This window comes from Arvicanthis niloticus, chromosome 2 (genome assembly GCF_011762505.2).
Source record: "Arvicanthis niloticus isolate mArvNil1 chromosome 2, mArvNil1.pat.X, whole genome shotgun sequence".
NCBI lineage: Eukaryota > Metazoa > Chordata > Mammalia > Rodentia > Muridae > Arvicanthis > Arvicanthis niloticus.
The window spans coordinates 92,021,039-92,038,039 of NC_047659.1; the positions used below are offsets into that span (position 1 = coordinate 92,021,039).

At 38.3% G+C, this 17,001-nt stretch overlaps 1 protein-coding gene across 6 annotated transcripts in view; it reads right to left on the bottom strand.

Annotated features, from left to right (window-relative positions):
- Window positions 1-17,001, bottom strand: part of Ttbk2 (tau tubulin kinase 2) — a 118,451-nt gene that overhangs the window by 80,123 nt on the left and 21,327 nt on the right. For 5 of the 6 annotated variants that reach the window (XM_076929549.1, XM_034494054.2, XM_076929550.1 and 2 more), the window contains exons 2-4: window positions 10,948-11,021; window positions 7,977-8,112; window positions 1,408-1,555 (exon numbers count right to left, since the gene is read on the bottom strand). In XM_076929549.1, the coding sequence (XP_076785664.1) occupies window positions 1,408-1,555; window positions 7,977-8,112; window positions 10,948-11,021 (358 nt within the window). The remainder of the gene's footprint in view (window positions 1-1,407; window positions 1,556-7,976; window positions 8,113-10,947; window positions 11,022-17,001) is intronic. The other variant, XM_034494055.2, reaches the window with a different exon arrangement.

Here is a 17,001-nt window from a genome sequence, read left to right on the forward strand (position 1 = left end):
TTTTACCCATAAAACCTATTAAAACTAATCTTTAAGCTTCATCACAATGGAATATTAACTAAATCAAGGCCAAAGTAGCCACAAGTCCTGAAGGAGCTGTAGCAGTGCCTCCTGTCTCACAGGATCAGGACAGGCCAAGAAGAGAGACTGGTGAGGCTGCGCTGAGCCGGCCAAGCAGCTGTTGGTACCTATGCCCCTATGGACTAAGCCAGGCAATCACTTAGGTCCTGTGCGTCCCTGGACAAGGCAGTCCAGGAGCACATATCTGTGGCTTCTACATTGAGTTGGAACAACTAGGGAGGAAAGGGGGAAAGGTGGGACTGAGAACATGAAAGAGCCATCCTTTTCTCTGTTTTTCCTTTTCTGAGTCTTTGGTTTTTAGTACTGACAATGAGGGCTGAGTGATCTATGATTTTCCTGATGTACTGTGCCTTGGGAAAGCTATATTTGAGCTAAAAATGAGTTTGAAAGATTTATAATTCAACAACCAGTAGAGAAACACTGACAATTGGAAATCTTAGGACAAAGAGGAATGGTCATCAGCCTTATGTGACTTTGATACTAGTAATACAACAGTGTACTATTAAACACAGATCACAGAGATGACAAGACATTAGCAACAAATTCAGGGTTTTGCATGACCATCAGATATACATCAGAAAAAATGATTTGTCCTTAATAATAAAAATATAGGTACCTGAGTAGTAAGATGAACTTCAAAAATAATGAGCTATGCTCTGAAACTAAAGTTAATGAGAAAAAAACAGCCTTACTTATCATTTTTCCCCCTTTCCTTCTCCCTCTCACTCCAGCCCCACTCACTCTGGCCCAAAGGTTTTTATTTACTTATTATATGTAAGTACACTGTAGCTGTCTTCAGACACACCAGAAGAGGGCATTAGATCCCATTACAGATGGCTGTGAGCCACCATGTGGTTACTGGGAATTGAACTCATGACCTCCAGAAGAGTAGTCAGTGCTCTTAACCACTGAGCCATCTTACCAGCCCATTACTTATCATTTTTAATCCACCCTGCAGTATGATTTGAAGACAGCTTCCATAATGTGATTCATGATTGTTTAACACATAAAGACAAGTGGAGAAATGTCTCAGAGGTTTCTATGATTGGTTTAAAGGGAGATGCAAATGCTACCACAGCTCTCTCTAGAGCAGTTGGGTGATCCTAATTATCTCTTTCCCTTATTGTGAAAAGGAATTTCCAAATTACTGTAGCAATTACACATTTCTATTATATAATAAAGCCTTCAACACAAACATACTCAACGTGTTTATAACCAGCTAACACAGGAGCAGTCCATTAGTATAGAGAATTTAACCAGGAAAGATTGAAACACTTATAAACTATCACCCAAAACTTAACTGCACATCATTCAAAACCAACTTACCTTGCAGTTTCTTCAACACAGCAACTTCCATCTTCAGAACCTGCTTTGGCTGCTGAGCTGACTCTACCTTCAGTGCCACATTCTCCCTGGTGAGCATGTCCAAGGCATCGTAAATTTCTCCAAAGCCCCCACCCCCAATCTTTCTTAACTGCACAGAAAACAAAAACACACTCAAAATTAGGCAAAGATTCTAACTGGAAGCCAATTCATCTTATACATGTAGAAGATATGTAATTTTACCATTCCTACTTTATGATAAATATTTCAATATTGTTAAGTCATGTATACAGCAAGGAGAACACAATTGGCAGGAAATAATACTTGCCTACAGATTTTTCTACAGAAAGCAATGTAATTATTTCAGTTATAAATAATTATTAAAGATCTACAGCTAGCATCAAAACTGTTACAAAAACACAGTATCTAAAAGAATCAATTCCTACAAGTACCATTCAATAGCCAGTTGTTTTAATCTAAAGTAGTCATTTGCAGCTTTTTAAAACAATGAAATCTTTTTGCCGTCTAAAATCTTATATAGAATCAATCTAGTCTAAGGGTAAAGAGGAAGGTTGAAGAAAGGGATGAGCAGGCAGCACTCAATCTTTCACTCGCATCTCTGTAGCAGGACTAACAGGAGCCACACAAGCAAAGTGGGGTTCTACAATCTCTCAGAGAACACTGCTACACATCTACACTTCAAAATAAGCTATAATCAACAAAATGCTTTCAGCAACACCTTAAATGTTAACTTAATTGGAGAATATCAGAATACTGGAGTATCATAAATAGCTTCTGAAATCTAAGCACAATTAGACCTGAAATTAGGCTCTGAAATTCTGAGGTGAGTGATATGCTTTAAGCAAGATGTGCCAAGAAACCAGTCTTCCACTTCCTAAAGCCATGTACTCTTATAATATAAGCAAACCTTAAGAATGTGATGTAATATACAAAATTATTACCAAAGGCATGAGGCCCAAGATCCTAAACCTTCCAAGAGGCTTGTGCTCCAGCCATGCCCTACTTCCTTCTGCACAAGCATTTTCACTGAGTACTTCATCTTGCTCTACCCCTTCATGCCTTTCTTCCTGTAGTACAAGGGATCACACCCATAGTCCTGTGCACTATACAACTGAAGTATATACACAGCCCTTTAGGTCAATTTATTATCTCAATTTCTACGAAAATTATTTGTTTACCTTTTCAATTAGCAATTTATCAAGCCATACCTTGGACTATCACTGTCTCTTAAATCATGTTGAGTAACTTTTTGGTTTTGTTTTGAAGACAAGATCTCTATTACATAGCCTTGGCTGTTTTGGAACCATGTACTGGCTGGCTAAAAAGGCATTCAGCATCATCCTGGGAGGGTTTTGTTTTCTTAAAATGGGGTTAAGAATTGGTGGGTTGGCCTCAAACAGTGACCTTGAACTCCTGACACTCATGCCCGCACCTCCTAAGTAAGAGGATTATAGGAATGTGCAGCACACCCAGCTTCATGTTTGCTTAACACTGTCAAATGTACTGCCTCACTACACAGAAAGCTTCTTCAAAGAGAGGCCACTTAACTTATTTCTTTACATACAAGGTACTAACTATATAATTAGAACTTAATTACAGTGTTTGCTTTGCATGCTCAAACCACAGTTATTTAAATTTGTTTGGTGACTAGAGGGGAATAAGACAAGGAGCTACAGTGTGAGAGCAGAATGGAGCCAGATCCAGAACTATGCAGTCAAGTGTGCCACTCCTTGTGGGGCTCTAGCTGCTACCTGTGAGTCTTTGTATGTTGTCCACAAAATAAGACCTAATGTAAACTTAAAACCTAAGCTTCATTGAAAGATGAGACTGGGAGGATCACCGAAGCCCAGGTATTCAGAGACAAACAGGACAACATAAGACTGCTTCAAAGCAAACAAACAAATCATCGGAATAAGCACTAGGGTATATTTTTGTAATTTTGACCGATAGTTTATTATTTGATGACACAAAAGAACTTTAACTAAATGACAGAATTTCTTTAAAAACATCTATGTTGGGTCTTTAGTCTATTCCTACTAATGCCATTTGAACAATAGTAGAATAATAATTTGTTTAACCTTGACAAAGCTGTAAGATATCTTCATTTGTTCTGAGACATAAACAAACTAACTCACTGGTAATATAGCATGCTGAGGGCACATACATTAAAGATATCAAATACATTATCTCTCAACCCTCTCTTCTTTAATGTGATGTACCGAAGACTTTTCTTATTGAACAAGGAAATGTGACCCTGACAATCCCTTGTCAAGAAGTAGAATGTGGGTTATCATTCAATGGTAGAGGACTTCTTGTTTAAGATATATATATATATACATATATATATATATATATATGTATATACATATATACATATGTATATATATATATGTATATGTATATATACATATATATATGTATATATATGTATATGTATATGTATATATATATACATACATACATATATATATATATATATATTATATACACACACACAAAGCAATGGGTTCAATCTTCAGCAATGGCAAAAATTAAAAATAAAATTGAAGACATTGAATCTGGTTTCCCACTTCCTTAAATGTAACTTAAAAACAGAATTCTGAAGAAAGCCCTAAACCAGCTTGTTAGCTTCTATTTCCTATCTCTAAAAAAGCAAATCAAACATAGACCATGTGTTTATATCTTTGGAAGTCATACACACATGAGATTCCCTAGAAAATGAACTACCAGATTGGATTGCATTAGCAAATCCAAGGCATCAGGACATTTCTAATCTTGGGGGTTTGTGGTTTGTTTGTTTGTTTGTTTGTTTTAAGAAAGGATCTCACTATGTAGCTCAGGCTAGTCTTTTTGTTTTGTTTTGTTTTGTTTTGTTTTTATTTTTTTTGAGACAGGATCTCTCTATATAGCCCTGGCTCTCCTTGAGCTCCCAATATAGACCAGGCTGGCCTCTAACTCACTGAGATCTGCTTCCCCAATGCTTGGAGTAAAGGCAAGTACCACCATACCTGGCTCAGGCTGGACCTGAACTCATAATACTCCTTCCCCAGGCTCCTGAGTGCTGATAATACTAGCCAGTGTCACCTCACCAAGCTGTCACTATTTATAATCAATTTTTACCTGAGTACTTAGTATACTGCTCTCATCAAAATGATATTACCTGACTTTTATAAACGATTACCAACTGTTAGAATCTTCCTGCATGATAATGAAATGATTCTTTTTTTATACTGGGTCAAGAAAAATTTCAAGGTTTACTGATCTAACTAATTGGTAATATTTTTTATTTAAAAAAAAAAAAAAAGGATGACAATGAATGCAACTCAGTGTTAGAATATGTACTTTCCAATACTTTGAGGCCCTGGGTTTAAACCCCAGCACTACAAAAAGAAAAAAAAAGTTGCCCGGGGCAGCAGGACTGTTACTGGGTAAAGGCACCTGCCTGGCCACTGCTAACAGGGAAAGAGAGGACTGAGTCCTACAAGATGTCCTCTGAACCTCCACAGGTGCACTGTCATACCTAGCCCTACACATACACATTAGTATAATGTAATAAAAATATTTTAAAGCCACTAACATATTTTCTTTTCCTTGAAGAGTCTCTACTCTATTAATGGATTTAAGAAAACACTAAAACAGAGTTAAAGCATATAAAACAAAACTTTAGTTGACAAAAGACTGAATAAAAATAAAGATGTAATTATTCAAAACAAAAAATAGGTCCTTTAAATAAGTAGTCAGTGAGAGGATATATTCCAGGTCTAGGACAAGAAAGCCAATAAAAGGCTGTTAGGGAGAGGGAGGAGTATCCGTGTTGCCTAGCCAGTGTTGCCTTGGGTTCCATGCCTAGCACAGAGGACTGTTAGGAAGTCAGTGCATACCTGTAACTCCAGAATTTGGAAGGATGAAGCTGAGACAGCAGGACTGAGCTGAAAGCCAGCTGGGATACATAGTGAGATCTTATTCCAAAAAAGCAAACACTGACATAAATAAAACAAAATTAAAGGCCTATTAAAATCTGTGGTGGTTTAAATGAGAAGGTCCCCATAGGCTCATATATTTGAATGCTTGATCTCTTGTTGGTAGAAATGTTTGAGAAGGATTAGGAGGTATGGTCTTGCTGAAGGTGTGCCACAGGGGCAGGCTTTGAGGCTTCAAAAAGTATGCCATCATTCCCAATTTTAAGACACTGTGATGGTAATATATATTCTGTGCCATTGTATATTCTAAATATATAATTTGCATTTTGAATTTACAGGATGTTATAGTTAAGACAGTGCTTGAGTCTCAGTATAGACTCAAGACTTTAAACTTTAAAATGGTGTGGAGACTATGAGACACTATGGGGACTTTGGAAGTTGGACTAAATGTATTTTTGCATAATGATAAGGTCACAAGCCTATGGGGGCCAGGGAGTGGAATGTGATGGTCTGAATGAGAATGTCCCCCAGAGGCTCACAGATTTGAATAGCTGGTACCTAGTTGGTAGAAGCATTTGAAAAGAATTAGGAGGTGTAGCCTTATTGAAGAAGGTACATCACTGGGAGAGGGCTTTGAGGTTTCAAAAGACTCATTCCATTCCCAGTGTGCTACTCTCTGCCTCCTCCTAGCAAATCACATCAAGTTGTGTGCTCTCAGCTGTTCCAACCACCATGCTTTTGCTTTACCATCATGGCCTCTAATCCTCTGAAACTCTAAGTCCAGTTAAATGCTTTCTTTTATAAGTTGTAGTCATAGTGCTTTACTTATCACAGGAACAGAAAAGTAACTAAGACAGAGGCTTCTTAATGGGTGTCCTCTTAATCAGATGAAAATAATCTGAAAGTCTGTAAGGACAACAAATACAAAGAACAAAACACACTAAATCATGTATCTATGTGTGTTCACACATGCATGCACATGGGTAAATGCATGCCAAGGTGCACAAGTGGTAGTCAAAAGACAGCTTATGGGAGTCAGTTCTCTCCTTCTACTATGTGGGAACCTGAAATGAAACTCAGGTACTCAGACTTGGAGGAAAGTGCCTTTATTAGCTGACTCATTTCACTCTATTTACTTTTAGATTTATTTTTATATTTTATGTGTATAAGTGTTTTGTCTGCATGTGTGTATGTGTACCATGTGAGCATCTGATGCCCTCAAAGATCAGACAATAGCAGATAGTATCAGATCCTCTAGGACTGGAGGTATAGATACTTGTGAGCCACCATGTCAGTGCTAGAAACTGAACTTGGGTCCTCTGCAAGAGCAACAGGTGTTGTTATTCACTGAACCATCTTTCCAGCACCTGGTCCCTTGTAAGCAAGATTCACTCTATAGTCCAGACTGACCAACGACATACCAATAGTCCAGGCTAGCCTCAAACCCATTAATGATCCTCTTGCTTCAGCCTCCTCAGTACTGGGGCTACAAGCATAAAACAGTAGGCAACTCTGGGATAAATTCACAATTTTTTCTTCTTTTTCTACCATTCTCTCTATGTCTCTTCTCTCTTCCTTTCCCTCCCTCTACCCTTTCTCCATTCCAAGGGTGCCTAGCCCAGGCTGACCTCTGATGCCCTATATGGCAGAATTGGTCACCTTGAATTTGACCCTGCTATGATTTCCAACTATACTATACAATTATGTGGTGCTGGGATCTAATCCAGAGCCTCATTGCTAGGTAAGCATTCTATCAACCACAATGCATTTCCAGCCCTCACAATTCTGTGAACATACTAAACAAAAAAAATCTTAGTGGTCATTTGAATGTTAGAAAACTAAGGAAAAAAACAATCATTTATTTTGCTTTCTTAAACTGTATCTTCAAGTAATCAAATAGTGAATGATAGGCTTTATAGATATATTTGTTAATAAAATATTTATAGAATACCAATGATTTGATATCTCTAATGAAGTAATAGACCTAGGTAATGATCATCAATAGATAAGTCACAAAAAGATACATAATAACACATTATAGGCCTATTAGTGAAAGTTCATAAAACATTCATTAAAAAAAATTTCTAGAGGTATGTTTCATTGGTAGAAATGCCTAGATTATGCAAAGCCTTGGTTCTAATCACAAAACAAAGGCAAAAACTCTGTAGATGGTTACATTAAAAGAAAAAAAAATCCTTTTCTTTTAAAGATACGCATTGATGTAAGACCAATTCAAATATCCTAGGAGGAGAAACAAGATTAAACATCCTAACCAGAAACTGTGTTGCCTAAGTCTAACTATGTACATGTTGAGGAAGAAAAAAAAAAAAAAAAGAAAAGACAGTTCACTGTACTTTCAAACTCTTTGTTTTTTCCTCAAATATTCTTTTATTTATATTAGCTACAGTAAGGAAAATCTGGAACTTATAAAATAAGTCTAAGAATTAAAGCATGAACACAACAATCATAGAAATAAAAGTCAAAATACCTGCTTTAGGCATATAAGCAACATAGGTATTGCTCCTTTAAAATGTTACTTTTTATTAGACTACCAAAACTTATTACCTCACATGCTTGTTAACCTTCCACCCTTCCCCACCTCTCTTTTCCTTTTCTATATTCTATACTTACCACTTTCCATCTTTCTTTGACCAGGATTCCAACACTGAGGATATCTGGCTGCTCTCCTCCTCCACTCATTGCAAAATACTGATGAGGTAAAACAGCTACACAAGCATCTAGCTCCCAAGGGTGGATTCCATTTAACCTAAACAAAAAGAAACAGAAGCAACAGAGCTAATTAACACAGATAATATTCTAGCCTCAAGAAGCCTACTGATTCTATACATTATTATATTGCTTTCTCAAAAGGATAGGGGACTCTTTAGAACTACATTCCAAAGACTGTATAATTCACATGGTCTTTCCAGTGCAGATGACCAGCCATCACAAAGACATAGTGCATACATTTACATAACTGAAATAGCAGAGTAAACATGAGGGTCAAATGGCAGTTGACTCAGAAGGACCATTATCCTGAGTACACACATTACCAGAGAAAAAGGTATGGTAGCCAATTTACAAAACTTAACAGTTTCAAACTTAGAGCCCTGAGCATGGTAGGCAAGGGCTTACCAGTAGGCTATATCTTTAGCCTTTTTATTTTTAAAAACAGGCTCAAATTGTTCAGGCTCCTATTGAACTCACTCTGTAACCCAAGATGGCTTTGAATCTGTGGTGCTTTTGCTCACCCTCCCAATTAACTATATGTATCACAGCATCTGCTACCAGATCTGGCAACAGCTTACAGTTTAAAAGGTTTAGCATATAATTTAATATCAGTAAAGCTAATAACATTTAATGTTTTGTTAAATACATTCATTCATCTTTCATGTGCGCATGCATGTATGCATGTATGCATGTACTGGTACATTTCTGGTACATACAAATGTAGAAGTCAAAAGACAACTTACAAGAGTCAGCTCTGTTCTTTTACCATATAGGTTCTAGTGACTAAACAAGTTGTCAGGATTGACAGACAGCCAGCACCTTTACCTTCTGAAAAATCTCACCTATATCTTACAAAATGCACTTCAAATGCATAGGAATTAATTAATGTAGGCAGAAAAAGGCTGCGACAAGCCACTAAAACAATCATTTTTTAAAAAAGAAAAACAGCAAAAGAACAATAGATCTATGGAAAACAAATACCCAAAGATACAGCCTAATAGACATGAAAACTATAATGTATCCCACGAATAGGAGAGAAAAACATCAAAGTGATTTTTTAACATGTTACATGTGGGGCTGGTGAGATGGCTCAGTGGTTAAGAGCACTGACTGCTCTTCCAGAGCAGTTATGAGTTCAAATCCCAGCAACCACATGGTGGCTCACAACCATCCATAATGAGATCTGATGCACTCATGGGAGTCTGAAGAAAGCTACAGTGTACTTACATAAAATAAATAAATTATTTAAAAAAAAAAAACAAAACATGTTACGTGTGTGGAAGCCAGAAAACCACCCTGGATGTCATCCTCGGTGTACTTCCTAGTTTTATGTCAACCTAACACAAACTTAGAATCATCAAAGAGGAGAGAGCCTCAACTGAAATAATGCCTCCATAAAATCCAGCTGTAGGCATGCCCGTTAGAAATTTTCTTAATTTATTGATTGGGGAAGATGCAACCCATTTTGGGTGGAGCCATCCTTGGACTGATGGTCCTGGGTTCTATAAGAAAGCTGGCTGAGCTAGCCATGGGAAGCAAGCTGGTACACAGCTCCATGTCCTCTGCATCAGCTCCTGCCTCCAGGTTCCTGTCCTGTTTCAGTTCCTGTTCTGACTTCCTTTGATGATGAACTGTGATGAGGAAACAGTAAGCTGAGTAAACCCTTCCCTCCCTATGTTGCTTTGGTCATGGTTGTTTTATCACAGCAATAGCAACCCTAAGACACTCTGGAACATTACCTTTGAGACAGAGTCTCAGTGGTCTAGAGCTCACTGATTAGGCTAAACTGGCTGGCCAGCAACCCCCAGACATCCTTGACTCTACCTCCTCAGTAGTGGGGTTAAAGGAAAGAATCACCATGCCCAGTGCATTTTTTGTTTGTTTGTTTTGTTTTGTTTTTTGAGACAGGTTTTATCTGTATAGCTCTGGCTGTCCTGGAACTCACTCTGTAGACCAGGCTGGCCTCAAACTCAGAAATCCACCTGCCTCTGCCTCCCAAGTGCTGGGATCAAAGGCATGCACCACCACTACCCGGTGCCCATCGCATTTTTATTCGGGTTCTGGATATTAAACAAGAATCCTGTGCTTGAGAGGTGAGTACTTTTTAATCCAAATATTGTTAAGAGAAAAAAGCAAGATGAAAAAAAAAGTGTATGGTATGCTGCCTTTGTGTAAAATTACACTAACAGATTTTATTTAAAAGAGAGAAGAAAAAAAAAACAAAGGAAGTTAAGCCAAACAGCAATAAAATGAGTCTTATAACAGTAAGAAAAATTTTCAGTAAAGGGCCAGAAAGCAGATATTTTAGCCTTCACTGCCCATATAGTCTATCAAGCTACTCAAACCTACTAAGCCCGACAAAGGCCACCCTTAGCTACATATCAAGTTCAAGGCTACTCTAGGCTGAGTGAGTGAGTGAGTGAGTGAGTGAGTGAGTATGTGTGTGTCTCATTTCCTAGCATGTGAATGGTAGCTAATGATTATTGTAATTCCAGCTCCAGGGGATCTGATGCCCTCTTTCGACCTCAAATAAAGAAAAGTAAAAAGAACCTGAGGCAATGAATACCATATAAGTTTTCCAAAATACATCAGGTCTAGGACAATAACCAACTTGATTTTTGAGTCAACAAGATAGCTCTGTAGTGACAGCCAAGCCTGATGATTTGAGTTTGATTCCTGGGACCCACATGATGGGAAAAGAAAACTGACTCCTGCAATTTGTCCTCTGATCTTCACAAGGGCAGTGGCATGCACACAACACACATGCATGCAGCGATGCACATACCCCCAGACCCCACATAGATATAACTTTTGAAAATTTAAAATGAGTTTCCAGCAGTCCCTCTTGTTCCTAAGTGTAAGTAATACCAACCTATTTCCTACTTCTCTTCTCAGCCAAGAGTGAGTCTCTTTCAATAGGCACTTGATCTTACCGGTTTTACAATTCTGAGGGGGAAAAAAAGACCCAGTTTGAGGTAAAAAGTTAATTAACAAACATAGTTAGCATTGAACTGTTTTCTTCAAAATGCTTAAGAAGGCAAATATTATGTATATTTTACTACAACAAAAAATAAAGTTTAAGTAGGGAGTGGTGATACACACCCTTAATCCCTGAACTTGGAAGGCAGAAGCAATGAATCAGGTTAAGGTCATTCACACATACAGAGTTTGAGACACACACACACACACACACACACAAATTCCTTTTTCTTTTTTTTTTTTCTTTTTTGTCGAAACAAAAACAGGGTTTTTCTCTGTGTAGCCTTGGCTGTCCTGGAACTCACTCTGTACACCAGACTGCAGACTGGCCTTGAACTTGGAGATCTGCCTACCTTTGATCCCCTCTGGAGTGAGGGGATCAAAGGAGTCCACTATCACCAATCACCACCCGTGGAGAGCCATTGGTACTGGTAATAGAAATTTGTGGCTTATAGAAATTTGGCGGGCTGGAGGGATAGCTCAGTGGTTAAGAGAACTGATTACTCTTCCAGAGGTCCTGAGTTCAATTCCCAGCAACCACATGGTGGCTCACAACCATCTGAAATGGGGATCTGATGCCCTCTTCTGGTGTGTCTGAAGACAGCAACAGTATACCCACATACATAAAATAAATAAATAATCTTAAAAAAAGAGTTGCAGGAAAGAAAGAAAGAAAGAAAGAAAGAAAGAAAGAAAGAAAGAAATTTGGCAAGTACTTGTCACTGGGCTCTGGAGGAGGAAGTAGGTTCAGGTAAGAGTATTCACATTTAGGCTAATGCAAGGATCAAGGTGAACACAGCCAAGAAAGAGTGACTTCCCTTTTGTCTTGGTAATCCTGATAAGCCCCAGGGACTCAGGGACTTTGTTTATTGCTTTGATTGATTACTACCTGGTGTGATCTCTCTGTTCTTTGCCTTGTTTAATTACTTTGTCTCTGATCTAAGAACTGACTATTCTCTGCAAGTACCTAGAATGGTTTAAAAGCTGGCTGGGAAAAATTAAAGTTGCTTCAGCCTCAGCACTGGCTGGAGTCATGTTATAATGTTTGTCTAATTGTCTTTTTCTTTTCAGTCCTCACTTCTGCACTTGAGACCCTAAACTTTTGAAGAAAACAGGGTCCTGCACTTGACCGACTGAGCTGGCTTGGTCAACCACCACTACCACCCCCACCCAGAAATAAAGATACTTCTAAAATATCTCCCAACTACCTCAATCTCCTGCTATTGATCATTTCCCTCTCTTGATGTTAAGCTGGATCGCTTCTTGCCTTTAATTAAAAGAAAACAGCAAAGATAATTCCTCTCTGTCTGTCCCTGTTTGCTTGCTACCATGAAGTATCCACCCTATTACCCCATGGAAAGGACCACCTGGCAGAAAACAGAAGCAGTTTCTAGAATATTACACAATTCCGGGAATAACAGGTATCAATAGCTAGCAAGGAACTGTCCTGTGAGTCTAACAACTCTCAAGAGACAGAACCTCCCATCACCATCAGAGCAAACTTAAATCCTTCCCCTCTTTACTCTGTGATGGCTGAAGTCTACCCTGACTACTGCCTACCTGACTACTATAGCTCACCCTGATGAGGTTCCCACCTATTGGGTTATACCCAAAATGCTGACGAATAGACACTGAGAGATAAATGTTTTAAAATCCCAGGTCCTATGGCCTTGTTGGGCATAGGTGGGAGACAAGATCTTTGGTACCATGAAGGCTGAACACTGAGTGTGTGTGTGTGTGGGGGGGCGGGGAATCTGAGGGTGGGGAGGGGGAGTGGGGGTAGGTGGGTAAACACCCTCATAGAAGCAGGAGGAGAGGGGGGATGGGATAAGGGGTTCCTGGGTGGTGGGGGAATGCAGTAAGGGGATAAAATTTGAAATGTAAATATTATATCCAATAAAAGAGGGGAAAAAAAAGAAAAGTGGTTAGAACCAACATCCTTAATAAAATGTCAGCCCTCTTAAAAAAAACTATCTTGATACTAAAATTTGTTTTGAGAATTGTATATTGCAGAATGATCAGCCTTGGTGTATCTACTCATCAAGCAAGCTGGGCAGACCTGCTCAAACCTCTGAGGTCCGGGAATTCCATCTGGATGCAGTGAAGACACAGCATCAGAGGCTTATCAATTTGCTCTTCCCCCCACTCCTCTTCTAATATCTCAATGCCCATAATCAGCTTGAAGAAGCTAATGAAGAGTCAGCACCCCTATTCCCTGGACTTGGGGACTAAGGTGGTAAATGTTGGGCTGTCTTTCTAGGGAAAAGTAGTGGTCTTGTGGGAATAGAGAGGATTAGCTAGGATTTATTGCATAGCCATAACCTATTAGTAGAAATCTATACAATTATTATCAAGATGAAGATATAAATTCTTAAATGGCACCAATTTACTTTGATTACAAATTTTAAGGTTTTCATTGATACGAGCTTCTTATTGATATAAAAGTGAGATGAATATTGTTACTCTCATAGGCATTGTACCAGTATAACACATTTAGGAATACAAGGATTAGACCCAGTCCTTCTTTAACTTTTTTAACTGATTTGAGATGGACAGCCTGTGAGTTAAGGGACTATAGCAAATTCATGGCTTGGAATTTATTGTTAGGGTGTTTTCTGTGTTTTATTTAGAGATAGCTGAGTGGAGTTAACAGACAACAGTCCAGATTACCTTACATGCATAGCTGGATTTCAAAACATCAGAAGTCCACAGAATTAACATGACAAACATTTCTGTATTAATGTTCATTTTGATTAGAAACCTGTCTGCTCCTGACAGCTTCCTGCATTGAATTCTAAGAAGAAATTGGGCATCTTTGGAGTTACTCCAGTTGTGGTGAGACAGCCACTAGACAAGAATTGCCTCTTTCCATCTACAGACAAATTACTGTCCAGAAAAGGACACACTTGCAGAATAGTCGACTGATTATATCTGCCTAGACAGAGTAATCAGCCCTTAATAATTCTGCAGCACTAAGGTCTGTCAGATGATCCTGGGCCAGAAGGCAGAAGAACAGATGCTCCAATGTTTGTAGTAGAGGGAGTGTCCAGGTGTTCAGAGGTCTCTATAAATTGGCTAAGTTTTAGAAGCTATGCTTTGTGCTTCCCACAATTATAGTTAACTCAGTCATTCTGGATTTCTAATGGGGTTGAAAACTTATAGCCTCATAGCCAATCCTGGCTATTTACCTTGAGAGAAAAGATTTGAGTGGATGGTCGTCAGCTGACATTCATCCTAAAGCCAAGGAAAAAGCCAGGTTCAGAACTAAGTGTTTTAGTTAGGATAGATGACAGAGGTTCTGGTTAGTCAACAAAATGATGGACTGGGTATTAGGACTATCTTGTACCTCACTGGTACAAATTGGCATAATTATGCTCTAATTGTATTTTGAGAGAAAAGTTTCATTTTAACAGGAATGGTTATATGTAGGAGGAACTAAGGTGGGAGGAGTACTGAGAGGAAGAGAAGGAGTAAGAAGAGGAGGAGGAGAAGAAGAAGAGGAGAAGCTAGGTGATGAGAGAGAGAGAAAGAGGGGGGAGACAGGGAGGTAGATGTTCAGGTATCTCCACCAGTCAAAGATAGTTGATATATCTAGGTTGGGTAGTGGGTTACACTTCTGATTGAGCAATATCAAACTTATAAAGCCTTTGATTAACATTTTTTTAAAAAATGTGTAAGTGCAAAAAGGAAAAGGGGGCATGGGATAGGGGTTTTCTAAGGGGGGGGGAGGGGGAAGGGGGAAAGGGGATGGCATCTGAAGTGTAAATAAAATATCCAATAAAAAAATAATAATAATAAAATCCCAGGTCCTGAAATGGGCACAGTGACAAACACACACTAAAGCCAAGACAAGAGGATCTTGAGGGCAGCCTGGAGTACAAAGTCAGACTCATCTCGAGCAACAGGTAACAGTTTGTCAGGCTTCAAGTGTATGAGGCACAAGTGCAGGTTCCTTTTCAGTTCTACATCACAGATAACTGAAACACTATATAACATGCTATAAAAACAACTATGCTGTAGTCATTTTTATTAATACTAATACCATAAAAATATGTCAGAGCAATAATAATACTAATTTCTTCAAGAGAATTATTGAATCATTTCCTTCCTGGCAATATTCTTTTGTTTTGTTTTATTATTTTATTATTATCTTTTTTGAGACTCACTCTCCACCCCCCCCCCCCCCCATAGTCCCAGGCTGTCCTGGACCTCACAGAGTCCTGCTTCCTGAGTGCTGGGATTAAAGGTGCGTGTCACCATCTCCAGCTCTGGCAATAGTCTTAATGACCTAAAATAGGGAGTAAATCTCATGATAATAAATTCCGACAGTGATACTAAATCTGGATGTGTTGACAAAACAGACTCAAAGAGAATCAAATATGGATGGAACATGCTAAATGAAGTCAACTTGTAAATGGGAAAGAACAAGTGGTTTTAAAAAAAATCATTTGAGACATTTGTTAAATAGCAAATGACTGAGGGAAAACCAGCAAATTAGTGTCTTTGTGAGGGTTTCTAGGCATCCAGGAGTGGTGCTAGAGTCTATGAAAGTTCTACATCTTGATCCACAGGGAGAAGAAGGAGATTGTGACATATTGGCCAGACCTGAGATTACAGGGCCTCAAAGCCCTCTTCAACAGTGACACACTTCCTTCAACAAGGCCGCATCTACTAATGGTGTTATTCCCTATGTGCCAAGTACTCAAACACATGAGTCTCTTGGAGCCAAACCTATTTAGTCCACCACAGTAAGTAAACCCTGACATCATCAGTCACAGAACAAGAAAATGAATGAATACAAAAGTGTTTCTTTGAGAAATTAGCATAACATTGCAGTGACTCTACTGTCCTCTAGAGATGCTCCAGGATACAGAGGTGAAGGCTTGACTACTTAGATTGTGGAGATTACTTCTCTTTGCCTCATTTTCTTATCTATTAAAAACAAGAATAGGTTGTTTTTCCATTACTGCTGAGATCATTGTACCCTCACAGTATAATCTACAAATTTGCCTTTAAATATGCTAACAATGGTATCTAAGGATTTAAAGTGTTAATAAATGATGTGTGTAGTGTTTACTTCTAACAAAACCTGACACTTTGTGCTCAATAAATAGTAGCCCCATGTAATATGTCACTTTGCAAATTTCTTAGCTTATAGGAACAGTCACAGTCTCATTCACAAATACAATATCTACAAAACAGTCTCTGTATTGACAGACTACTTATCAAAAGAACCAACTTTGTTTGCATGGGACCTATTAAATAACTACTATATATCAAATTCCTATGAAAATATCATTACAAGAAAATTGTTTTACACTTTGCTTATAACCTTAATTCTAGCATTTACATTGTTATATTTTTGCTGTAAAAATTTGTAGAAAAACTAGTTGATCAAAAGAAAATAAAGCCAGGTGTGATGGCACACACCTATAATCCTGGCATTCAGGAGACAGAGGCAGGTAGATCTCTGTAAATTCCAGGCCAGCCAGTGATATACATTGAGACCCTAACTAAAAGAAACAAACAAGAAAAGAAAGGAGGGGGACAGGATAGAAACAAACAATGCTATCTACTATTATAAAGTATAAATTACTTTCCAAGTGTGTATCACCTGAAGGACATATTGAGTACCCCTTCATAAAATAAAGAACGAACGGAGGCATTATTTCAGTTGGCATTAAAGTTTTTTTTTGTTTTTGTTTTTTGCAGGGGGGAATGTTTCATTTTATTAGAATATTTTAATTGAACAAAATAATGGGTTTCATTATATTTTCATATATATTTAATATTATATTTCATACATATTTAATATATTTTTTTCTCATATTCGCCTCCCTCCAAAGTCTCCCCTCAGAGAAGTACCTTATTATAGCTCAGGCTGGCCTTGAACTCACAGTGATCCTTCCTTCTGAGCCTCATAAGTGTTGGGATCCTAGGTGTGCAC